At 40.7% G+C, this 27,123-nt stretch overlaps 1 protein-coding gene across 2 annotated transcripts in view; it reads left to right on the top strand.

The window, feature by feature from the left end:
- Positions 1-27,123, top strand: part of LOC114653490 (nephronophthisis 3) — an 838,883-nt gene that overhangs the window by 462,924 nt on the left and 348,836 nt on the right. For both annotated transcript variants that reach the window (XM_028803845.2, XM_028803846.2), the window contains one exon: positions 3,425-3,523. In XM_028803845.2, the coding sequence (XP_028659678.2) occupies positions 3,425-3,523 (99 nt within the window). The remainder of the gene's footprint in view (positions 1-3,424; positions 3,524-27,123) is intronic.

Here is a 27,123-nt window from a genome sequence, read left to right as displayed (position 1 = left end):
TTGCCGTAACCGCTGTTTAATGTTGTAGAAGGCTGCACGTTTAGCAGCTGTTGCGGGAGAGAAATCTGGGAAAATACGAATGTGGTTATTTTCAAATATAATCTCTTGCTTGCGTCTGAGGAGTGCCATCACTTCTATTTTACATAATAATCTCTCGAAGCGAATAATAAAAGACCTTGGTCTAAAGGTATTTGATCCGCGTATGCGATAAGCTGCTGCTATCTCGGTATCTGACTTAAAGTTCTCTCCAATTATTTTAGAAAATAGTCCAGCTGCAAATTTCACTGGGTTTGGACTTTCATGATTCTCAGGCAGACCTTCGATTCTAATATTATTCCTTCTGTTTCCATCTTCCAGAGCAGCGAGTCTGTCTCCGAGTTTTTTTGCATTCGCAACTGGCAGCTGTTGCTTTTCCATCAGCGGTGGATGCTAGATTTTCGGCTATTTCAGTTCGTGTCCTGAATGCCTACTTAACATCCTCCAACTGATTGGCAAGTGTGCTCAGTTTAGACGCACTTTCCTGGATGTGCTCCTCTATTTTATCTAGCATAGCATTAAAGGCCGCCTCAAAGCGGATATATATGCATTTCTCCGAGTCTTTATTATCCTACCGCAGCTCTTGCAGCTCCCACCGTAGCAGCTTCTCACTTGCCTTCTCGCTTTTCTTTATATCTTGCTTTAGCGCAGCAATCATTACCTTCAGTTCAGACAGGTCATTTCTGCTTTCAAACACCGTAGGTGATGCAGCAGGCTCTATTACAGCCGATGTTCCCGGCTCGCGTGGAGTAGGTGAAAGCGCAGACTACAGGGCCTTTTCCAGTTTCAAATGATCTTCTCCAATCGGCGAGCTATTGTGACTTGCGTCACTCGTACATTCGCTTCCGATTTCGCTCTCAACTGGAGATGATGCAGCGGACCGTGGTCCTGAGGAGTCGGGCCTTTTGCTCATCTGTTCCAGGTCAGTCTCTGAAAGGCCGTACCTTGAGTTTGAACTTGGACTTGCTGCTCTGGGTTTGGATGTAGCTTTAGTTTTCTTTTCCATTTCTTTCTGAGCCCCTTTCTTACCGACCATGTTTATATATGCTTGCATATACTGCAGTAGAACCCTCGGGTTGGATAAATACAGGATATCTCAGGATAATAAAGAAATAATATTAAAAAATAACACAGCTGCTAATGGAGCTCCGCTTCAGACGTCCATCTCTCACAACGGTTGAGACCAAGTCCATTAAATATTTAACACTTAGTTCTGTAAAAAAATATTTTTGCTGTACAATATCTGATGTGTGACTACCAAATAAATCTAAATTTACTTTGCAAAATGAAAATATAAATGTATACTGGGAGCTTTTTCAACTGTTAAGGTTCAACAGTCAATGATAAAAATTATTTCTGCTGTTTTGATCAGTTCTTTGATTTCTGATTTTACATTATGTATGATTTCAGTTAGGGTTAGGGGTCCTACAAATGAATTGATCTCTCCATTTGTCAGGTGTTTTTTTTTCTTGTTGGCTTATTATAGTAAACTTTGATGCAGCAAAAATATATCATTATTGCAGTTCTGATATTTATTCTTTAAATGTCATAGTCAACACAAACATTCTTTCAGAAACCAAGTTCATGCTGCAATACATCCTTTACCTCCCAATATGACATTTCAGATGATTGTAGTATAAGAGAATGAACAGAAAGATGCTAAGAATCAAGACAAGTGAAATATTATATGCCAAGAATGACAAGTGTGCATAAATGGCCCGTCCCGTCATTTACACCTTCAGAGGATTGGCATGACCTGGCATTTTTGTTTTGTATTGTGGCACATTAGTTCACATTGAAAGGCTGAGTGAGTTTGTGTTTATTCTCATTTGTAAAAGAAGAAGAGGATGTCATTTCTTTGTTTCCATGAAAGTGCATATGTCCAACCCTTTGAGTGCATAATTGGTTCATAGGTTTATCCATACATTATTTCAAAGTAAGTTATAGTCATTCGCCTTGCTGATCAGGGCAAGAGCAGATACCCAATTGCCTGGGATGCTCTAACAAGAGTGTCATCCAACAGTGATAAAGGCTTTTCAGATCCAGTGGGTGCAAACTGAGAGAGGCACATCCTAAAAGCTCCACAGAGAAACTCATCCTCTAGATTTTTAAAGAACTTCACTATGCCTGAAGTTGGGACTAATGTTAGATATTTAATCACAGGTCCTGGGCTCAAGGGTCAGAGAAGAGTAAGCAAGGGCATCCTGGAACTATAGGTATGTCCCATGTTTCTGGGGATAAGGATTACACCTTTTTAGTCCCGATCAGAATAGATTGCATGGGGAACTAATCTGCTCATCAAAATTCTGAAAGGCATAATTAAATTTAATCCAATACAGGTCTTTCAATTAAATTTACTAAAAAACACCAGTGGAAATAAAGAGGAAAAATGATCACAAATTAAGCCAGGAAGTACCTTTTGACACAAAATGTCTTGGAGAATTTGGAATAAACAATCAAGTCGTATAACTAAAGTGGAAACCTCAACAAGTTAACTGAAAAACTGAAGCAAGTGCATTACTATTATGATAGTGAGTGCATTATTTGGGCAAATACAAGAAGTGAGGCCATGTTCTTGTTTGTCATTTAAAGAAGGTTAATAAAGTTGATGAAAATTATAGTGTATAGGAAAGTGAGGACTGTGGCAAATGCATGTTTTTTAAACTATCCTATGAAATTTTTAAAATATTCTATAATACATTTCCAGTTATTAAAAGAAAAGAAAGTTTTGCCAACCTTTCTGGGTAACCTTTGAATTTGTACTTGTAAATGCTCACTAAATAAAACTGGCTGCAATAAAGTTTTTCTTTCATCATATCTTAGAACATTAATCTTGTTTATCTGAACTTTTAATGCATGCAGCATGAACCATGAGTTTGAGCATGTTTAAACATGCTGTTGTATTTTCAGGCTTTCAAATCCGTGACCATCAGATTTTTTCGAAAATGTAACTACAGATATTTTGGGCATTGTGTGGTTAAGAAATGAATGTTAGTAACACATTAAGGCATAAACATGGCATTCCTTGCATTTTTAGCTGTTTTTTCAGTGGCTGTGACAGATGTTCATTATATAATTTTTGCGAGAAGGAATTTTTGAATGTTCCTAATAATATAACTTAAAATATTGTACAAATGGTCTTCAGAATTTCTTTTGTATCCATTACCCTTTGCCTTATTGATTGTCACCTTATCTATTGTAAGATATACTTTATATTATTGAATCAGTGCAATGTACTTTCAAACACTGTTGTATCAGTATTTTATATTTCTATTCTGTTGCCATAGTTTGTTTGTGTGACTACATCATTTACATTGAATTTTGTAAGCATGCTTTTTTATGCTTTGATTTTATGTTCATTTTAAAATTATATTATTTCTTCTTCTAGAGCCTGATACAGCTTGTAGTGATGCAACAAATGTTGAATGCAGCATTCAAAAGGATGGTGAATGTTATGTGATTAATGGGAAAAAATGGTGGAGTAGTGGTAAGTGTTACGGGAATCATGCTAGTTTCTTTCTTTTTTAGCATGAAGTTATACTGGTTGAGCCCTGCAGTACTACTATTTGTTTTTTAAATTAACATAAAAATGTTAATGCTAAAACATGTTAAACCTAAAAAAGCATCAGCTTCTTTTAGTCACTAAAGTATTTACTTGTACCAGTTTAATTTCACTCATTAGGTGGTCTGTTATGGTTTGCTGGGCTCACAAATCTCAAAAAAGACTTCAACTTGAAAATCTGACATTAGCATTCCTGTGAGGCTAAAAACAAAGTAAACCTGACTGAAAAGTTGACAAGTAGACTTTTGGTTTTTATGGGCTAAAAGTAGCCACGTCTTGTCACAATAAGGGAAATCCCTGCTTCAAATAACAAAAAAGAAGTTCCTTTATATTTCAGGATTCTATTAACAAAATGTTCAAAACAAAAACAAGATGAAAAAGGAAAAAGCAAATGAAGTAAACACGAATGCAAAGAACACCAAGTCCATATTCCAGAGTCCTGAATTAAATACAAAATCAGAACATCATAACATGCTCACAGAATTCAAAAGGCTTTCTAAAACCAAAATACGAAAACAAGAGTGAGCCAAACAAACATTAGCATAAGCAAATGCCTCAGTGTTGGTAGTGATGTTTACCAAACTTATGCAAGGCAGGACCAGCCCTTGATTGATAAGCTTACTATGCCAATTTTTTATTGTTGTTTTTGTTATTTCTGAATTATTTGTCATACATATATTTAAATTATATATTTCCTTTTATCTTTGTTCTATTTGTTTATGTAGTTTCTATGTGTGAGACATTGTTCTCCTATCTTCCTTGTATTTTGTGAATGGAACCCCCAAGGGGCGGATCACTGTTGCATCACTGGGTCATTGAGTGAGCTCTTGAAGGTTATTTGCATTGTTTTTCTTACTGGGCTTACTCCCTTTTGCTTTTTTGATAATTTTCTTTTATTTATCATCATTTGTGAATAAACCCTGTATATTTAATAAATATTTGGTAACACTTTAGTGTCTATTACTCATTTACTCTTATATAGCCTAGGCTTCTTTTGGTCTTCATAATTCTCATAAAACCTCAGTATATTGGTTATTCATCTCTGTGCAGTATGGTATATTGGCATGATGGTAATATGAAGGATCACAAGTTTTATAATGAAGTATGCAATATTAAGAGGCATATGTCTTACTTAAGACCCTTCAGACTGTTCCAAAGTAAATTTATTTTAATAGGCTGTATTGCACAGAAGAATAACTTCTTTACTGATGCTTTGTAAGTGACATTAAGACCAAAAGAATCCGTTGTTATCTTATATTTACATAACAGTAAATATGTAATAGATCCATTTTTGCAGTACCTAAACTAAGGTGTTACCAAAGATTCTTATGTGTCTTATCTATATACAAGCCAAAGTGTTAACAGTTCTCCTTCTTGTGAGACTCTGTTATTTTTGAACTTTAAATGCCTGTTTCTCAGTAAGGATTCTGGCCTGTTTTTGTTGGTCTATTTGAATTCCTCACCTGTTTTGCTATTTTGTGGAGCGAAAAACATAAGAAAATACTTGAAAACAAATAAGTTCCATAAAGTTAAAAATACCTCAGTTCAAAAGGAGTTACATATTTTGCAAATAGCACTTCAGAAGCTAGGTAAAATTTATTTTGATTGGTATGACACTTGAGTGACTAATGTTTAAAGTCTCGTTAGAAGGTGTTGCCAGATATCACATTTGTTTCTGTTGTATGGTATATAAAACAGCTGGCTAGCTATTAATTCATCAGCTGATTTTTGTAACTTGCGCTGTTATTTCTTTTATTGATATTTCACATAAATTAGCTAATGTTTAATCTCTTACTTCAACTTTAGCACTTACTGAGTCTTAATGTGTTTTCAATTAATATAATAGCAGAGGATACACCTTTGTTGTGCTGTGCTTAGAGCATCAGTTGGCCTTAATCTGATCTTGGGTAGGAGGTGGCCCTCCTGGTACTTGGAAAATAATTGACTAAATTGAAATACTTAATCAATACTTATATATACTAATTAAAAATAGTAAAATACAAAAATGGGGAAGAAAATATTTTAAGAACCATAAATTACAAATCATAAACACAAAAGACAATAAAATAAATAAATCAAAACAAGAGACTCCAGAGCCAGGGATAAAACTTTGACAACACCATAGGATGATAAAAATTGTGTTCTTTGTGTAAAATAAGCTTTGTATTTTCCATAAGAACTTAAGGTCTTTCAATCGTGATATTTTAAAAAAGAAGCATAAGGACTAGACAGTTATAGTTGCACATATATTATAATGTAGTTAATGAATTTTAATTATGGCTGATAGTTAACTGAGAGCAGTTAGTTTTTAACTATTTGGCACGTATATTGATATTATTTGTTGTTCTCATGCTGCGGTGGGTTGGCAACCTGCCCGAGATTGGTTCCTGCCTTGTGCCCTGTGTTGGCTGGGATTGGCTCCAGCAGACCCCCGTGACCCTGTGTTTGGATTCAGCGGGTTGGATAATGGATGGATGGATGGATGTTATTCTCATGTTCCTGTTATTTGTATTTCATACCCCATCATAAGTTCTCATAATGTTTTACAACATTGAGTCAGAAAACCATGCTTTAACATTATTTTCCAGTGTGGTAAAACCATACTGGAGAGAAACAAAAGCATTCTTTAAGAATTTTCTCTACATTACAGAAGGGATTAAAGAATATGGTTTTCATCTGGTAATGAATTTATTTGACTAGAAGACTGCCTAGCCAATTTAGTAGCAGATTCCAAGCAGATGTAAATCAAGCACATTTAAGTATTGAATACTTTGGGGAACCTTGGCTCTTTTGCTGTATCATTGTATTTGAATGGTTTGAGTTAGTGTGTCAAATGTTTTTTTCTGATATTTTTCTGTTTGGTTTGTTTGAAATTCTCTTAGCTTTTTGTTCTGTTTGCAAGATGCAATTGTATTCTGAGGTTAGAAACATGCTTCCATGCAAAATGAATGAATTTAAAAGAAATAACATTTAAATGTACATAAACAAGTTTTAGGCAGATCGAATATAACAATCACTTTTATACATTCCATATACATTCCACTTTAAATTAGGTAAAAACAGTCATTATGTTACAAAAATTAATTTATGAAACAAACTTTCTGAACAAAATATGAGGCATTTATGTTTAGAATTTGTGAGATTTAGATTTTGTACGATATGACAATGAGTAAATGAATAAAGTCAAAGAAATTTAAAAAGACATCTATGCAAGGATCATTTACTCATGACTGTCCAACCATATGCAATAAGAATCACATTATTGACTGATAACACAACAGTTATGGGGCTAAATGGTGAAAAAACAGTGAACTGTAATGAAGTAGCAGAACTGACAAAAGTAACATCCCATCAACATGATTATCACCAATATGGAAAAACTTATGTATTAGGATACTTGGATTGAACCTTACCTTAATAATGATGATAATAATAATAATAATAATAATAATAATAATAATAATCTGCGGTGGGTTTGCACCTTGCCTGGGATTGGTTCCTGCCTTGTGCCCTGTGTTGGCTGGGATTGTCTCCAGCAGACCCCCGTGACCCTGTGTTCAGATTCAGCGGGTTTGAAAATGGATGGATGGATAATAATAATAATAATTAATAAAATGAATTAATTGTTCAGTCTGTAAGCAGCAGACAGGGGGCACGCATTTTTACAGCTCTTCTCCAGCGGATAGAACTAAAGGGCACAGTAAAGAAGAAGGTGACAAATGACTTCCTAGATTATTTTAAATTGATTTAGCTCAATTTTATCTGTTCAGTATTTATTTTGTAAACAGAAGGGCATTTCAATGGTAAAGACTCAGGTGTTGAAATAGAGAGGCACATTAAACATGAAATTGATACAGAATAATGTCTACTTTCTTTTAGAATACATTTTGAACAATTGTATTTATACAGTGTTCATTTTGCAAACAGTTTACAGGGGTTTGCATTTCTACAGCAAAAGCTCAGCTGTAGAAATGAGTGTCCCCTCTGGTGGAAGGGATGCATGGGCACAGCAGATATGAAAGTGCAATAGAGGACTGCCTGATAGACATATTAAAGACACTGTGCAGCAGTTTAACTGCACAGTGTTCACAGTTTGATCAGTTGTAAACAAGAGAAGGGAACGATTATAAAGGTTTGGGGAATCCACCCCATATATTGTCACTACCAACACAATATGGTCATAAGTAGCCATAAAAGACTGAGTCATATCAAACTGATCTGATGAGTTGTGGGTTCATTTTTACACTTTCTTGGCAAGAAGAGGTGGGATAGGAAGGGGAGTGAGGTCAGTAGAGGGGCATGGTCTGGAGCTGGATGTGGGTGGAGCTTTTTTAAGTGGTCTTCCCTTCAGAAGCTCTGTGGAAAAGGCAGAAAAGACATTAGTGCTGTTCATCAACCCCCGCCTCGTTTGCTTACCCTCAGCTAAGCCCTTAGACTGCCTCCCATGCACACGTGTGTGTGACACAGCCCCCCAACAGCCCAAACCCATCAGGACGGGCGTTCCAGGCTGCAAGGTCGTGGACCCAGGAGAAGGCATCAGCATTGGCCTGAAGGGAACCCCTATGATAAACGACAGAGAACCGATATGGCTGAAGGTCCAAAAACCACCTTGTGACTCACGGGTTCAAATCCTTGTGCAGGGCCATCCACTGTAGGGCAGCATGGTCCGTGATGAGGGTGAAGTCGTGACCCAGCAGGTAATACCTCAGCTGTGTCACCTGCCATTTAATTGTGAGGGCTTCCCTCTCCACCATTGCATACTTTTTCTCCCGGTCCAACAGTATTCCGGCTCAGGAACGTGACAGGGTGCTCGGCATCATTGACGCTCTAGCTCAGCACGGCTCCAAGTCCTGTGTCTGAAGCGTCCATCTGGAGAATAAAAGGCAAGGAAAAATCTGGTGCCCTTAACACTAGAATTACCAGAGTCTACGAAAACACTCGTAGATCCGGCCCACCTTAAAACCGTTCTCACCTCTCCGCCAGCGTCTTTTGTCTTCTAAATTTGCTGATTAAGACAAGCAGCAAGCAGTCGGCTATTCCATCCCCCACTGCCGCAGAACGTTCACTAAGTTTTCCCAGCTCATGCCTTGTTTGATTATCTGGGAGTGACTGAAGTGGTGGAGTTTTATAGTGGAAATAATAGATCGCTATTTGGAACACACACATTTCATGTGTGTTCCGTTTCTACAGTAATCTGTGTAAACACATTTTTAAAACAGAAACGTTTTTCATATTTTAGTAGTAAATGACAAAACTGGGCATTCTCTGATCTGGAGAGATTAAAGCTGACACACAAACATTGGCAAATATGCCTTCTTCGTATCTCACCGTCACTTAATTTTTTTTAATTCATTTTTATTGAGTGTTCCTGCTCATGCTGAATTAGTGTGCACTTTATGGTGTATGATGTCAAAAAAAACAAAAAACACACAGACGTAGGTATATATGATATTTGGAATTATTCGTTTTATGACCTGTATAGTACATTTCGTAAAACTTTGTGGCACGGATGCAACATTATTCATTTTATTCATATTCATTCGCATAACATCTTGCGTTTTGTAATCAGTGACTGCGTGTTTTTTTTTCCCTGATCTTGCCAGTTCCCACATGTTGCTGTATGCTGTTTCTTTTGTACTCCAGGACACGCAGAGGATAGAATAGTACAGAGCAGTAACTTCAACGCTATATGCAATCATCAGATTCAAATGTTAACTGTTGACACACACGCAAGGATCGTCTTTCCTACATTTACAACGTGTGGTTTCTATTACAAACCTGAAAGAAAGAGACAATATATGTGAAAACATCATCGCACTAATGCAATATTATTTGAAAACGAACAGCGTCAGATCGGGTGTGGATTTATGCTGGCGCTATTACTGAAAGAAAAAAAAGATCAACATGTGCGTTGATCCTGCAGCACTGAATAAGCTCACACACTCTAACATTCCCCCCCCACCACCGAACTGACTCTAAGTAACAGCGCATGTACAGACGCAAACCAAGTGTGATCAAGAGTGTCCGGTTCGATCCCCACTCACTCCTATATTTGCCGTTTTCAGTAGTATGCTGCTCTTTTTGTTAATATTATACAGTACACACATACACTTGGTTTGCGTCTGTACTTGCGCTGTTACTTAGAGTCAGATTAGGGGGGAGGGGGAACGTTAGAGCACGTGAGCTTATTCAGTGCTGCAGGATCAACGCACATGTTGATCTTTTTTTTCTTTCAGTACATGTGCCTTCCCTGTTTATTTATATATCTAGTGACTTTTCTGCCTGTCTGTCTCTCTATTATGCAGTGCTCTGTCTGTCTGTCTGTGTGTTATGGATCTTAAAAATAACAGTTATAAGGACACTTGTTCATGTTAATTGCAGTCTCAGTTGTTAAAAAATATTTTAAAAGGAGCATCCCACATGAAAATATAACGATCTCATTAACTGACAGTGCATACCAATTTATAAATTTTATGTCCATTTGAGGTTAAAAAGAAAAAAAAAATAACACTTTCTCCTCAACGGGGAGTCGAACTCAGGTCTCTGAGGAACCGTAAGCCTGCTGCGCTCTGAGACAGCAAATCTTACCGCTATGCCACGGAAGCTGTTGTATTGTTCTTGAACATTTTGTGAAAGTGTTTATTTGATGTTTGGACTTCATGCTTCACACATTCTATAGTTTATGCCTACATTTTGTAACATTACTAAAATATGAAAAAGTTTCTATTTTAACAATGTGTTTACACAGTTTACTGTAGAAATGGAACACACATGAAATGCGTGTGTTCCAAATAACGATCTATTATTTCCACTCTAAAACTCCACTTCACTCCCAGATAATCAATCAAGGCATGAGCTGGGAGATGCTCGTGCACGTTCTAAGTCGGTGGGGGGATGGAATAGCCAACTGCTTGCAGCTTGTTTTTATTGGCACATTTAGAGAACAAAGGACGCTGGCGGAGAGGTGCGAATGGTTTTAAGGTGGGCCGGATCTATGAGTTTTTTCGTGGACTCAGGTAATTCTAGTGTTAAGGTCATGAAATGCAGCTTCCGTTTTATCATCTCATACCATCTGATTGGGGACTCGCTTTTCGGTTAAATCTGTCAAAGGCGCAGCCCTCTCAGAGCAGTGAGGAACAAATTAGTGGTAGTAGCTCGCTAGACCCATGATGGCTTGTACTTGCCATTCTTTTTTCAAACGGGGCTAGTTTATAATTGTATGGACTTTTGAACAGTGGGGTCTGACGGTACAACCAAACCCCCCCCCCCAAAGTTATCCAAATATTTGGCCTATGTTTACCCAAAAAAACATTTCTTTGGGCTAATCCGTAGGCTGGCTTCCGTTAGCATCTGGAGCACTGCCTTGTCGTGTAGTATGTGTTTCTCCCACGTGCTGGTATAGATGACTGTGTCATCCAGGTAGGCAGTACTATAGGTGCACTTTGTTCACCAGATGCTGGAATGTCACAGGAGTCCCATGCAAGCCAAATGGGAGAACACGATAGTGCCTGTGTCAACTAGGGGTGCTGAATGTGGTCTTTACTTTTGCAGACTCCATCATAGGAATTTGCTAGTATCTTTTAGTCATGTTGAGGATGTTCAAATATAGGGCTTTCCCTAGCCGCTTGAGGAGGTCATCCACTCACGGCATTGGCTAAGCATCAAACTGGGAGACCTGATTAAGTCGTTGGAAGTCGTTGCAGAACTGCCAACTTCCGTCTATCTTAGGGACAAGGGCAATAGGATTGGACTATGGGTTGTGGCTCTCCCCAATTACGCCTGATTTCCAGCTTTATCTCCACTTGTTTGACTTCAGAGAGACAATAGGGGCATTCCCTGACTATCACCCAAGGTTCAGTGACAATGTTACGTTCCACCAGAGAGGTCTGGCCAGGTGTCTCACTCTCCACTTCAGGGATGGACAGGATAGCTGCTTTAAATGTCAGATTGGAACCAAAGTTGCTCTCTGGAGGAGGGGTCAGGACCCCTATCCTTCTACAGTTTCACAGGTTCACATGGTAGATGTGTTCAGCCGGCCGACGATTTGGCTGTTTCACCATAAGGCCCCTGCCAGTGGGCCAACATTTTGGAATGAGAAGAGGGTACAAGAAACATGACTCGATCCCCAGGGCAGAACTCCTGCAGGGATGTGCCCCAGTCGTAACAGTGGGCTTGTGTTGCTTGAGCTTTCTCCATGTGCTATTTTAGTACTGGTCTGATTTTCTCCAATCTATCTTGTAACTGTGCAATATACTCTAGTATGTTTGAGGATGGGAGGGCCTCTTCCTCCCAGCCTTCTTTAAGGATATCCAATATCCCATGAGGTATTAGTGCTGTTCATCAACCCCAGCCTCTGTTGCTTACCCTCAGCTAAGCCCTTAGACTTCCTCTCATGCACACGTGTGTGACACAGTTTTAATCTGCCATGATCAACTGTGCATGTAATATACAAGAAAAAGAGTTTTATATGATAATGATGTCTGCTCTGAAAATGAGATCCTCCCTCAATTTAAAGGTTTTTTTTTAAATAGAATTTTACTTTTCATTCACACAGTTTTAATCACTCATATAACAGAGGCGAAATTTGTGTTCCACAACAAAGACTTTCCCATGGAAATGTTTGTTTTTCTCCTTTTTATTTTCCCCAAGAAAAACACTACCTGAGTAAATATTTAAGAGCAAGGCAAAATGTATGATGTGAAAGTGGATTAGTAGATTTATTTTAATGATTTATCTTTAAAATGTTTTTGGGTGTCAAGTAATGAATTATTAATTATAATTATTACTATTATTAATTTTTTTTACTAAATCTTATTTTCCATTTATCTTTGTTAATGAGCTTCTATTTTAACTAAGTTTACTGTCCGCCATTAATCACAGAGCACCCCAGTAAAATGACAATAACATGTAATACACCTACAACCTTAAAATGCAGACTTCATGACATCACTGAGTGTGAGAAAACAATGGCAAGGCAGCTGCGCATGCATTTTTTCCTGATGGACAAGCGACAGTTTGCACGTAGCATGCATTAAATCAAAAGAGAAATGGCATGCAAATATGCTTGAACATGAGGAGATCCGTGACATTTGCACCTTAGAATGCTCACACCAAATCACAAGGGACAACTGAATTCCACAGGCCATAGATATCTTCATAACAGGGTACCTACATGATAGGCAGATGAATTTCAAATGTTTTGCCTGCTGGTTGTATCATATTCAGGCCTTCATTCATTATTCTGGCAAATGCCTAACCAGCCTCTTGTTGAAATTCACCATTTGGAGTACATGACTGCCGTGTCAGTCACGGAGTGTAGCTATAAAGTCTTGATGGATTGGAGTAGCCTCCAATCACTGCTTATTCTCGGATGTGTTGCCAATTATGGAGGTCACTTAGGTCCTATGTAAGGGGCCACTACAACCTCAGTTCTTTGCTGAAGCATTTATTGATTTAATTTTTTTTGCAGCTCTCCTGTAAAGATCAAGTTTTGTTTAGTTTCACATGGTTATATTTAGAAATTCTTGTTTTGGGTATTTTTGCTGGTTAAGTCATTTTTGGGTTGACTCCTGGTAAGTAAATTATGGAAAGTGTTTAGAATTAGGGTGCCTTGATAAAATTAATTCTTGGTTTGATTCATTAATTTTTTTTGGACTTTCTGTTCTGTGTTGCTAGAATTTAGTATTCTAGTATTTAGTAATTTAGTTTGTTACAGTTCTTTCTATATTTCTTTCCCTGTTTGATTTCACAGCTTTCCTTTCTTTTATTAATGAAGGGTTATGTTGTTGTCTTTTTTCAATTTGCTAATTCTTTCTTAGTGATTTCTTTCTGTTGTGTTTTGGTCTGGATATTGAGCTCAATTTTGTAATCCTTATTGCTAAAATAATTTATTTTCAATTAGTTTTTATTTTAAAATTATTCTCTGACTTTAGAATTGATGTCTAAGCGAGTTCAGTTTAGGGCGGTAGTTGTTTCTCTTAAGGATTAGTTTTAGATTGTTAATTTTTGAAATATTTTTTAAGGGGCAGCCACACTGGTAATGATGAATGAGGTAATAAAGAGATCTAAGACTGGAAACATAGAATGTAAAGACTCACCTACGGTTCTGATAGACCCCATAGGAGAACAGCCCTAGTTGCCGAAGAGCTGTGTTGTTATAATATCGATAGTGCTGCTTCTAATGAGATGAGGCTCATGGATTAAGGTTCTTTAACAGAGGGAGGTATGGGTTATACCACTTTCTGCAAAGGTTACCCCCCAGGTGGACAACATCTGCATGGAGTGGGAATGGCCATTAAGAATACTACTGCCAAGACTCACTGAACCACCTGTTGGCATAAGTGAAACAAGTGAAACGCTAATGACCCTCCATATCCCCCTGGTCAAGGACTGCTTCACCACACTTCTCAGTGCTTATGCATCAATCTTGGGTGAAGGACTGCTTCTACCACTCTTCTTGCTTGGGGATTTTAATGCCCAAGAGAGACAGGATAACAAGATATGGAGTAGAGTACTTAGCAGACATGTTACCGACCAGGTTAATGTAAATGGTATGAAACTAGTGCTCTGAGCATGACTTGGTTATAACCAAAACCATCTTCCAGCAGCAGACTAAATATGAGACATCATGTATGCACCCTTACTACAAATACTGGCATCTGATTGATTGTTATAGTGAGACATAGTGACATCAGAGATGTTCTCATCACCTGTGCTATGAGAGGTGCAGAATGCTGGACAGATCATGTTATGATTATGACCAAGATGCAAAATAAGGATGCAAAATAAGTTGGTTTCCCTCAGCAGAGGCGATGTCCCAATGGGAAGTGAATAGATTGCTGTCACCTGGCAAACATTAATTTAAGAAACAAGTTCCTTCACACCCTAGCCGAAAAATTTCCTTGAGCAACATGGACCAGAAGTGGGTTTACATCAGTTCAGCTCTCTGAGTCATCCACCCAAACCATCGGTTATAATAGCAAGAACCATCAAGACTGGTTTGGTGACAATTCAGAGACAATCCATGACCTGCTGAATAACTTGTATAACGCACACCCCTCATCCAGTATCATCAGGCAGCAATGGTAGGGAGTTCAACAGGAGGTACAGAAGGATATTCGGAACATACAGAATGAGTACAGAGCAAAAAAGGCAGAGGAAATTCAATCACTTGTCAATAGAAATGTCATGCATAATTTTTATAGTGCTGTCGGAATCACTGCATCACTCCCCTGAAAACAGCTGATGGTCTAGTAGTCTTGAAGGACCAGAATAGCATTCTGATGAGGTGAGCTGAACATTTTAATACTTACTTAATCACACTTCAACTTCAACAAAAAAGTAGCTCAAAGTGCTTTACATAATGAAGAAAAGAAAAATAACAGACAAAATAAAAAATTAAAATAAGACAACATTAGTTAACATAGAAAAGGAGTAAGGTCTGATGGCCAGGGTGGACAGAAAAAAACAAAAAAAACTCCAGAAGGCTGGAGAAAAAAATAAAATCTGTAGGGGTTTCAGGCCACGGGACTGCCCAGTCCCCTCTGGGCATTCTACCTAACATAAATGAAATAGTCCTCTTTGTAGTTAGGGTTCTCACGGAGTCACTTGATGCTGATGGTCATACAGACTTCTGGCTTTTAATCCATCCATCATTGTTGGAACATCATGGTGCTTTGGGTAGATGGTGGTGGTGCAAGCCACCACCAACAGGACACCAGAAAAGGAAACAGAAGAGAGAGTAGGGGTTAGTACAGATTTTGAATGAATAGTTATTATAATGAATTGGATATACAGAGTATCAGGATTAAATTACAGTGAAGTTATGAGAAGGCCATGTTAAAATAATGTGTTTTCAGCAGTTTTTTTAAAGTGCTCCACTGTATTAGCCTGGCGAATTCCTACTGGCAGGCTATTCCAGATTTTAGGTGCATAACAGCAGAAGACCGCCTCACCACTTCTTTTAAGTTTTGCTCTTGGAATTCTAAGGAGACACTCAGTTGAGGATCTGAGGTTATGATTTGGAATATAAGGTGTCAGACATTCCGATATATAAGATGGGGCGAGATTATTTAAGGCTTTATAAACCATAAGCAGAATTTTAAAGTCAATTCTGAATGACACAGGTAACCAGTGTAGTGACATCAAAACTGGAGAAATGTGTTCGGATTTTCTTTTCCTGGTAAGGATTCTAGCAGCTGCATTCTGCACTAGTTGCAAATGATTGATGTCTTTTTTGGGTAGTCCTGAGAGGAGTGCGTTACAGTAATCTAGCCGACTGAAAACAAACGCGTGAACTAATTTCTCTGCATCTTTCGATGATATAAGAGGTCTAACTTTTGCTATGTTTCTTAAGTGAAAAAATGCTGTCCTAGTGATCTGATTAATATGCGATTTAAAATTCAGATTACAATCAACGTTTACCCCTAAGCTTTTTACCTCCGTTTTGACTTTTAATCCTAATGCATCCAGTTTATTTCTAATAGCCTCATTGTATCCATTATTGCCAATCACTAAGATTTCGGTTTTCTCTTTATTTAATTTGAGAAAGTTACTATTCATCCTTTCTGAGATACAGGTTAGACATTGTGTTAGCGAATCAAGAGATTCGGGGTCATCAGGTGCTATTGATAAATACAGCTGTGTGTCATCAGCATAGCTGTGGTAGCTCACGTTATGTCCCGAGATAATCTGGCCTAATGGAAGCATGTAGATTGAGAAGAGCAGCGGACCCAGGATAGAGCCTTGTGGAACACCATATAGGATATCATGTGTCTTTGAATTATAATTACCACAACTAACAAAGAATTTTCTCCCTGCCAGGTAGGATTCAAACCAATTTAAGACACTGCCAGAGAGGCCCACCCATTGACTAAGGCGATTCTTAAGAATATTATGATCAATGGTGTCAAATGCGGCACTCAGATCTAAGAGGATGAGAACAGATAAATGGCCTCTGTCTGCATTTACCCGCAAGTCATTTACTACTTTAACGAGTGCAGTTTCTGTGCTGTGATTTGTTCTAAAACCTGACTGAAATTTATCAAGAATAGCATGTTCATTGAGGTGCTCATTTAACTGTATAATGACTGCCTTCTCTAGAATTTTACTTAAGAAAGGCAGGTTAGAGATGGGTCTATAATTTTCAAGAGCAGAGGGGTCGAGATTATTTTTCTTAAGTAGGGGTTTAACTACAGCAGTCTTAAGACAGTCTGGGAAGACCCCCGTATCTAATGATGAATTTACTATGTCAAGAACATTATCAATAAGCACACCTGATACTTCTTTGAAAAAATTTGTTGGTATTGGGTCAAGGGCACAGGTGCAGGGTTTCATTTGAGAAATTATTTTATGTAAATCAGGTAAATCTATCCTAGTGAAAGAATTTGATTTGTTTATTATGGAGTACTGGGGTTTAGGAGGATCCTTAGTGTTGGGGAGATATACTATGTTATTTCTAATATCATTAATTTTTTTGATTGAAAAATACAGCGATAGCCTCACAGGTTTTACTGGAAGTACTTAGGAGGCATTCCTTTGAGTTACCTGGTTTTAACAGACGATCAATCGTCGAAAATAAGACTCTGGGATTACTAGCATTGTTATTTATAATCTTAGAGAAACAGCAGCGCCTCTCAAGACGGACTGTGTTATTGTATTCTGTTATTTTAACTTTTAATATTTCATAGTCAATAGTTAGTTTAGTTTTCCTCCATTTACGCTCAGCTCTACGCCATGTTCTCTTTAAATCAGACACTCTTTGGGTCTTCCATGGTATAACAATGCTAGAAAGGGCATTGTTCAGGGCCATCGGTAGCATTGATCAGGGCCATCGGTAGCAACAGTAGGGCAATGTCACTCCTTGATGTTGCTGGAAAGGTCCTGGCTAAGGTGGTGCTTGAGAGGTTGATCTGCAACATCACAGAATCAATGCTGCCTGAATCGCAATGTGGGTTCAGGCAGAACACATGCACAGTTGATATGATTTTCACAGCCTGACACCTTTAGGAAAGTACTGGGGATAATGTGAGGGCCTTCGACACTGTACAGAGAGAACCTTTATGAGGCGTTCTCCTTAGGGTTGGATGCCCCAACAAATTTCCCTCCTCCAGTTTCACAATAGAATTACTGGTAATAATAGGGGGAGAAGAGACCTTCCGTTTCCCTGTGCATACAGGGGTCAGGCAGGGGTGTGTGCTTGCACATGTGCTCTTTAACACCTTCCTTTTATCTGTCACCCAGCTTCTTCACAAAGAGATTGAGGGACTGCAGTGGACTTCAGGCTAGATGGTAACCTCTTCAATATTAGGAGGTTCCAAGCAGCCACCAAATTGTATACAGTGAGGGTTCTGGGGCTGCAGTATGTGGACGACTGCGCCCTTTCTTTTTTGTTTTGTCTCACCCACAAGACCTCCAGTCAGTTCTTGATGCAACAGTGAGAGCATACAACAGGATTGACCAACCATTAACACCAGCAAAACGGAAATAATCTGTCAATGGAGTGCCAACATTGCCCCAATACCACCTTTTTCACTATTGCTGATAAGCATCTGTCTGTAATTTCATCATTCAGATATCTGAGAAGCATTCTCTCTGAAGACAGCAGCATTGACAATGAGGTCCAGATCCAAATCCAGGAAGCAACAGTTTCCTTCAAGAGATTTTGGCTCTGGGTCTTTCAAAACAAGAATTTGTATCTCTACACAAAAGTCTGCGTCTACTAAGTCATCTGCATTACCACCCTCCTCTACAGCTGTGAAGCTTGGGTAATTTACAGCTGCCACATTAAACTTCTGGAGCACTTCCATATATGCTACCTTCAGCGTATCTTTGGAATTACCTGGCGTGATTGTGTGCCTCACTGTGAAACACTCGGAAAAATCAACTGCAGAAGTATTGAAGCCATGGTCAAACAGCACCAACTACGATGGTTGGGATATGTGGTGCACCAGCTGCGATGGTTGGGACATATGGTAAGGATGCCCCCAAATTGGCTGCCTCGCAGAGTGTTACTGTATATTGTCAGCAATATCATGGATGACACTTTGCTGCAGGGCAGATGAAGTGCTATAAGGATTGTTTGAGGATCTTGTTAAGAAAGTGCAAATTCAGGCTGAGAACCTGGAGGATATTGTTACTGACTGCAACACCTGGTGTCAAATTGTCCTTGGATGGAATATGTATGCTTCAGGAGGAAAGGGTAGCCAGAAGACAGCAGAGGAGACTCAGGAGGAACACACCCATGATTGCTGCTACCAAATATACATGTCCGATCTGCAATAGGACTTGTAGGTCTAGAATAGGTCTATTCAGTCATCAAAGAACTCACCAATAAAGATGGAAGCGGGCATCATCATCGGACTTGATGGACAACCATTTACTTACTTATGAAGTATTTAGAAAAAAGTTGTAAATGTACGTGGAAAGTTAATGATTTTTATAGTCGTGATCACCGATACAGAGGAAAGTACTGCATATGAAAGACCACAGTTTGAATATCCATGGTTATAAAGGATTATTTCATGGAAATACTGCAAATGTTACAAAAATGTGGGTAAAAATGGGAAATATTTTCATAAAAATTTCCATAATCAGGCTAGTCAAATGTAAAGAAGAATGCCAATGAATGTTGTGGTACAGGATACTTATGAAAAAATAAATTTGCATTAGTCATATCAGTAGTTATGAGAATATAATTTATTTAAAAACAATTCTATACATTTATGTTTCTTTGTGCATATAGCATTTTGTGTGTTTAACATCACATTTAATATAGTCTAGTTATTACTTTGTGATACACATTTTTGAAATGGCATAGATCAAGGCTGATTTGTGGATTATATTCATACTTGTTTAATATCATTCACCAAAACTATGAAAATCTTTTTTTAAAGTGTTTTCTTTGGGCTGAAAATACTGACAAGCCATTCAAAGCATACATTCACAGTAGTAGTCACTGCCAAGAATGCTGGAGATTTAGTTCCAGTATTTTTCTATTTTCTGTTGCCAGCAATTGTACTTTTGTTTGTAAGATAAATTATAATTAACACCTTTTACAGTAAATAACAACAAACATTTGAGCCACAGAGCAGATTTCATCCAGGATGTAAACAAATTTCAGTGTTTAAAAATGCCTTATGTTTTACATTTAATGCTTTAGGCTTCCTGGCTTTATTGGTTGCAACATTTATGGGACAATAATTAGCATATAATATTTAAAAGGCATGGCTATTTGGAAGTCCACATCCTTTATGGTAAACATGCAAAAATTACAATCCTACTTGCTGCTGACTTGTACCTGTATTTCAAGAGCCCTGTCCTGGGTTTCAAATTTCAGCTGTTTCTCTTTGTGTCTTTTTTTTTTTTTTTTCTTTTTTCTTAGTCCACCTGAGTACTCCCACACTCCAAAGATAAGGGTTGGTTCCCATTTAGGATCTGGCTATTTGTTTTAATATAGTAGATCTGATAATAGAAAAATGAACCTTTCCTATTTAAAATTTGTTAAATTTCCTAACTTCAGCCTAAAAGTAGAAAGGCCATGACTTTATTCGATGACAATTTTAAAAGGTAACTTGATGAAATAAACATTGCTCTCCAGAATTTGTGATCATGCTGTTTACTTACATTGCAACCCACTACTAGCATACATTGAATACTGTATTTTTTTGTTAACCTTATTATTATTATAACCCTTCAACCACTAACAGCACTGTAGTTTATTTTCAAATATAATATGTCCTTCCAAAATCAAATCCTTCTTTATCCATTACAGTTTTGCTTTGGGGAAAATATCAGGAACCAACCTCAGATAGGATGCCAGTTCATTGCAACTTGCACTTTAGCAGACTCATACCAGTCTAGTTCAGAAACACACATGAATCTACCAAGCATTTGTTTGGTTGTGGTAGGCTGTCCAGCGTACCTGGGAGAAATCCTTTCAAACCCATGGACTTGGACACACAAATAGCCAGATATTTTAGATTAGGTCACTGAAGTTGCATTTACATTTACGTTTATTCACTTAACACAAGATTTTACCCAAACAACTTACAAATGAGATGAACACAATTGAATAAACACACTCGGCTATAACATGAAAAGAGTCTGGATTGAGATTTGAAGCTATACAGAGGTGGCATTACCAGACGTAATTCACTAGCAGACCTGAGTAGATTAGGAGGAGCATAGTACCTCAAAGTGTCTCCATAGATATAGCCCATTGACTACTTTGTAGGCAAGCATCAAAGTCTTAGGCTTAATGCATGCTGATACAGGGAGCTAGTGTAGTAACCTAAAAAGAGTAGTAACATGCACTTGTCTCCACTGTTTGAATCATCTGCGGCAGCTTGGTAGCACATATAGCAACTCTTGCCAGTAGAGAGTTACGGTTGTCATTGTGTGACAAGACCAATACCGGAAGCAGAGGTTGTTCTGCATACTTTGTGATATATTTTCTGATCTTGTGGAATTTATTCAGAGTGCATGAATGAGACACAGCTGCAAAGTGGTCAGTGGAGGACAGCTGGTCATCTGTCACCACCCTAAGGTTGCGAACTGACTTGGCTGGTGTTAGAGTAATTTGCTGAGCTGAACAGGAATGTGGAATTGAGCAGACTAACTGGCTGGGATAACAAGAAGGTATGTCTTTGTTAGGATGAACTGGAAATGCTGTTCCTTCATACAGGCCGAGATACAGTAATAGCAAGACATGCTAGATTCTAACTGAGATCACGTAATCCTCTTGAGTAAGTGAAAGGTATAGCTGCATATCATTAGCATAGTACTGATAATGAGAATCCATGGGACTGGCTGATAGTGCCTAGTAAGGTGGTGTGCAGAAAGAAGTGAAGAGCCAAGGACCCAGCACTGATCCTTGGTACACTATCGTGCTTGCCTGACGCACCTTTGACATCTCTCCTCTCCAGGAGACAAGTTAGGATCAGTCTGTGAGAGATGGGGGTTAAACCATCTAAAGCAGTCCCAATGATGCTTAGGTCAGAGATGAAGACGAGGAATCTGTTTTGAAGAAACTAATCACTGTTCCATTATTTCAGCCCCTCTTCACATTTAATGATTAACCAAAATATTTGTTGATGTCAGCAAAGATAAAGCAGTTCTTGAATTTGATAGCTGCTGTACTACATGTTGTCCTTGATGCCAATATCAGGTACATGGCACACTCACCACTTGTCCTGATGAGGATCGCAGTGACAGACAGTGTGCAGAGTTGGACAGATCAGGCCATATACGTATCCTTCCCAGCACGCTATTGGTAACTCAGAGCCATGTCTGGAGCACCTTCTGTGTAAGGATTCAAAATGCATCATCAATAGATGTAGAAACAATTAACAAAGTGTCTCCTGGTTTGATGGAGCAGCTCCAGCATCCTCCCATATTGCTGCATTTCTTGCCTTGTTATAGAAAATGAACCAAGCAACTCCACGCTTTCATGGTAGTATGGATTGACCCGTAAAACTTTGTCAGAAGAAGTCCCTGTCCCAGTCGGCTACAACAATTTCAGAATTTGTGAATTTGCACGTTATTAGTCCACTCCATGGTTTCCTGTACCCTTACTATTGAAAAAGGTTCTTGGGACATCTCCCCTTTGGGCAGCCACCCCTCTGTAGCAGAGCACCAACACCACTCTTTTCTGAGAGAGAAGAAGACCATCACCTCATAAGTACAGATTTGTATTCCATTTACATCACAGTGGACAATGAACCACTCAGTGTGCACTGGAGACCAGTTTAATGAAACCAAGAGGGTAGTATTATCTGCAATCAGCAGTTATGCAACCCATCAAGACCCCTTCTGTGCCTAAAAATTTTCCCTATTAAAATCACAAACGAGATGAGACAAGACACCTATTTTGAATGGGCTCAACACCTAATATGTGACCACAACTCTTATTCAACAAATATAGTGCTTAAAATGCCTTTTGTATCAGCCTATGAAGCTTGTGATATTTTCCACATGGTATCAAGGAGAGCATTGGTAAAATTGTAATTCATGAGAGACTTATTCCATCCATCAATTATCCAACCCGCTATATCCTATATAACTACAGGGGGTCTGTTGGAGTCAATCCCAGCCAACACAAGGCGCGAAACAAACCCCGGGCAGGGAGCCAGCACACCCACACACCAAGCACACACAATTTAAGATCGCCAATGCACCTAACCTGCATGTCTTTGGACTGTGGGAGGAAACCAGAGCACCCGGAGGAAACCCTGGCAGACACAGGGAGAACATGCAAACTCCACACAGGGAGGACCCGGGAAGTGAACCCGGGTCTCCTCATTGCAAGGCAGCAGCACTACCACTGCACCACTGTATGCTTATTTTGTAATTTAAATTACATGTGCACTGTAATGGAGAAATTATTATTTAAAGTGGTTTTATCATACCTTAAATGTTTATTATTGTCAATAGGATTTACTTTTTCTTCAGTGTTATACACTTTTGTTGGTGGGCTAAGGTTTAACTATCACCTAGGCTCATCGCTCTAATAACATGACACAGACTTTCCCAGGAAGGCTAAAGGTTGTGATCACTTGATAATTGTGAGTATTCTGACCACCACTTTTTAAAAATTGGTTTATCCCAGTATGCCATTTATGATATGCTGTCAATCAAAGGGCAGTGCCAAGGCCACACCATACTTATAGTTCAAGACCTGTTATTTATGGTGTTTTATTAAGTCAGTTGATACATCATAAGAATTAACCCTTATCAGGTGCAAAAACAAAATAAATATAGCAATAATTAGTCGTATGAAAAAGTTTGGGAACCCCTTTTAATTCTTTGGATTTTTGTTTATCATTGGCTGAGCTTTCAAAGTAGCAACTTCCTTTTAATATATGACATGCCTTACAGAAACAGTAGTATTTCAGCAATGACATTAAGTTTATTGGATTAACAGAAAATATGCAATATGCATCATAACAAAATTAGACAGGTGCATACATTTGGGCATCCCAACAGAGATATTACATCAATACTTAGTTGAGCCTCATTTTGCCAATATAACAGCCTCTAGACGCCTCCTATAGCCTTTGATGAATGTCTGGATTCTGAAAGGAGGTATTTTTGACCATTCTTCCATACAAAATCTCTCCAGTTCAGTTAAATTTGATGGCTGCTGAGTGTGGACAGCCTGCTTCAAATCATCTCATAGAAATGCAATGATATTCAAGTCAAGGGACTGTGACAGCCATTCCAGAACATTGTACTTCTCCCTCTGCATGAATGCGTTTGTAGATTTCGAACTGTGCTTTGGGTCATTGTCTTGTTGGAATATCCAACCCCTGCGTAACTTCCAACTTTGTGACTGTCCATCCATCCATCCATCCATTGTCTCCCGCTTATCCGAGGTCGGGTCGCGGGGGCAGCAGCTTGAGCAGAGATGCCCAGACTTCCCTCTCCCCGGCCACTTCTTCTAGCTCTTCCGGGAGAATCCCAAGGCGTTCCCAGGCCAGTCGAGAGACATAGTCCCTCCAGCATGTCCTGGGTCTTCCCCGGGGCCTCCTCCCGGTTAGACGTGCCCGGAACACCTCACCAGGGAGGAGTCCAGGAGGCATCCTGATCAGATGCCCGAGCCACCTCATCTGACTCCTCTCGATGCGGAGGAGCAGCGGCTCTACTCTGAGACCCTGCCGGATGACTGAGCTTCTCACCCTATCTTTAAGAGAAAGTCCAGACACCCTGCGGAGGAAACTCATTTCAGCCGCTTGTATTCGCGATCTCGTTCTTTTGGTCACTACCCATAGCTCATGACCATAGGTGAGGGTAGGAACATAGATCGACTGGTAAATTGAGAGCTTCGCCTTGCGGCTCAGCTCCTTTTTCACCACGACAGACCGATGCAGCGCCCGCATTACTGCGGATGCCGCACCGATCCGCCTGTCGATCTCACGCTCCATTCTTCCCTCACTCGTGAACAAGACCCCGAGATACTTGAACTCCTCCACTTGGGGCAGGATCTCGCTACCAACCCTGAGAGGGCACTCCACCCTGTTCCGGCTGAGGACCATGGTCTCGGATTTGGAGGTGCTGATTCTCATCCCAGCCGCTTCACACTTGGCTGCGAACCGATCCAGAGAGAGCTGAAGATCACGGCCTGATGAAGCAAACAGGACAACATCATCTGCAAAAAGCAGTGACCCAATCCTGAGCCCACCAAACCGGACCCCCTCAATGCCCTGGCTGCGCCTAGAAATTCTGTCCATAAAAGTTATGAACAGAATCAGTGACAAAGGGCAGCCCTGGAGGAGTCCAACTCTCACTGGAAACGGGTTCGACTTACTGCCGGCAATGCGGACCAAGCTCTGTCACCGATCGTACAGGGACCGAACATCCCTTATCAGGGGGGCCGGTACCCCATACTCTCGGAGTACCCCCCACAGGATTCCCCGAGGGACACGGTCGAATACCTTTTCCAAGTCCACAAAACACATGTAGACTGGTTGGGCAAACTCCCGTGCACTCTCCAGGACCCTGCTAAGGGTGTAGAACTGGTCCACTGTTCCGCGACCAGGACGAAAACCACACTGTTCCTCCTGAATCCGAGGCTCGACTATCCGACGGACCCTCCTCTCCAGGACCCCTGAATAGACTTTTCCAGGGAGGCTGAGGAGTGTGATCCCTCTGTAGTTGGAACACACCCTCCGATCCCCCTTCTTAAAGAGGGGGGACCACCACCCCAGTCTGCCAATCCAGAGGCACTGTCCCTGATGTCCATGCGATGTTGCAGAGGCGTGTCAACCAAGACAGTCCTACAACATCCAGAGCCTTGAGGGAACTCCGGGCGTATCTCATCCACCCCCGAGGCCCTGCCACCAAGGAGTTTTTTGACCACCTCGGTGACCTCAGTCCCAGAGATGGGGGGAGCCCACCTCTGAGTCCCCAGGCTCTGCTTCCTCATTGGAAGGCATGTTGATGGGATTGAGGAGGTCTTCGAAGTACTCCCCCCACCGACCCACAACATCCCGAGTCGAGGTCAGCAGCGCACCATCCCCACCATATACAGTGTTGACACTGCACTGCTTCCCCTTCCTGAGACGCCGGATGGTGGACCAGAATCTCCTCGAAGCCATCCGAAAGTCGTTCTCCATGGCCTCCCCAAACTCCTCCCACGCCCGAGTTTTTGCCTCAGCAACCACCAAAGCCGCATTCCGCTTGGCCTGCCGGTACCTATCAACTGCCTCCAGGGTCCCACAGACAAAAGGGTCCTGTAGGACTCCTTCTTCAGTTTGACGGCATCCTTCACCGCCGGTGTCCACCAACGGGTTCGGGGATTGCCGCCACGACAGGCACCGACCACATTACGGCCACAGCTCCGGTCAGCTGCCTCAACAATAGAGGCACGGAACATGGCCCATTCGGACTCAATGTCCCCCACCTCCCTAGGGAGGTGGTCGAAGTTCTGCCGGAGGTGGGAGTTGAAGCTACTTCTGACAGGGGGCTCTGCCAGACGTTCCCAGCAGACCCTCACAACACGTTTGGGCCTACCACGCCTGACCGGCATCCTCCCCCACCATCGAAGCCAACTCACCACCAGGTGGTGATCAGTTGACTGCTCTGCCCCTCTCTTCACCAGAGTGTCCAAGACATGTGGCCGCAAGTCTGACGACACGACCACAAAGTCAATCATCGAACTGAGGCCTAGGGTGTCCTGGTGCCAAGTGCACATATGAACACCCCTATGCTTGAACATGTTCGTTATGGACAATCCGTGACGAGCACAGAAGTCCAATAACAAAACACTGCTCGGGTTCAGATCAGGGGGCCATTCCTCCCCAATCACGCCCTTCCAGGTCTCACTGTCATTGCCCACGTGAGCATTGAAGTCTCCCAGCAGAACGAGGGAGTCCCCAGAAGGTATGCCCTCTAGCACCCCCTCCAGGGACTCCAAAAAGGGTGGGTACTCCGAACTGCTGTTCGGTGCATACGCACAAACAACAGTTAGGACCCGTCCCCCCACCCGAAGGCGAAGGGAGGCTACCCTCTCGTCCACCGGGGTAAACCCTAATGTACAGGCTCCAAGTCGGGGGGCAATAAGTATACCCACACCCGCTCGGGCGCTCTCACCCGGGGGCAACTCCAGAGTGGTAGAGTCCAGCCCCTCTCAAGGAGATTGGTTCCAGAGTCCAAGCTGTGCGTCGAGGTGAGTCCGACTATATCTAGCCGGAACCTCTCAACTTCGCGCACTAGCTCAGGCTCCTTCCCCTTCAGAGAGGTGACATTCCACGTCCCAAGAGCCAGCTTCTGTAGCTGAGGATCAGACCGCCAAGGTCCCCGCCTTCGGCCACCACCCAACTCACACTGCACCCGACCTCCTTGGCCCCTCCCATAGGTGGTGAGCCCATGGGAAGGGGGACCCACGTTGCCTCTTCGGGCTGTGCCCGGCCGAGCCCCATGAGTGCAGGCCCGGCCAAACTTTGTGACTGATGCTTGAACATTATCCTGAAGAATTTGTTGATATTGGGTTGAATTTATCTGACCCTCGACTTTAACAAGAGCCCCAG

This window comes from Erpetoichthys calabaricus, chromosome 6 (assembly GCF_900747795.2).
Source record: "Erpetoichthys calabaricus chromosome 6, fErpCal1.3, whole genome shotgun sequence".
Classification (NCBI taxonomy): Eukaryota; Metazoa; Chordata; class Cladistia; order Polypteriformes; family Polypteridae; genus Erpetoichthys; species Erpetoichthys calabaricus.
Note: the sequence above shows the minus strand (reverse complement) of the source record. Positions and strands in the feature narration are given on the sequence as shown.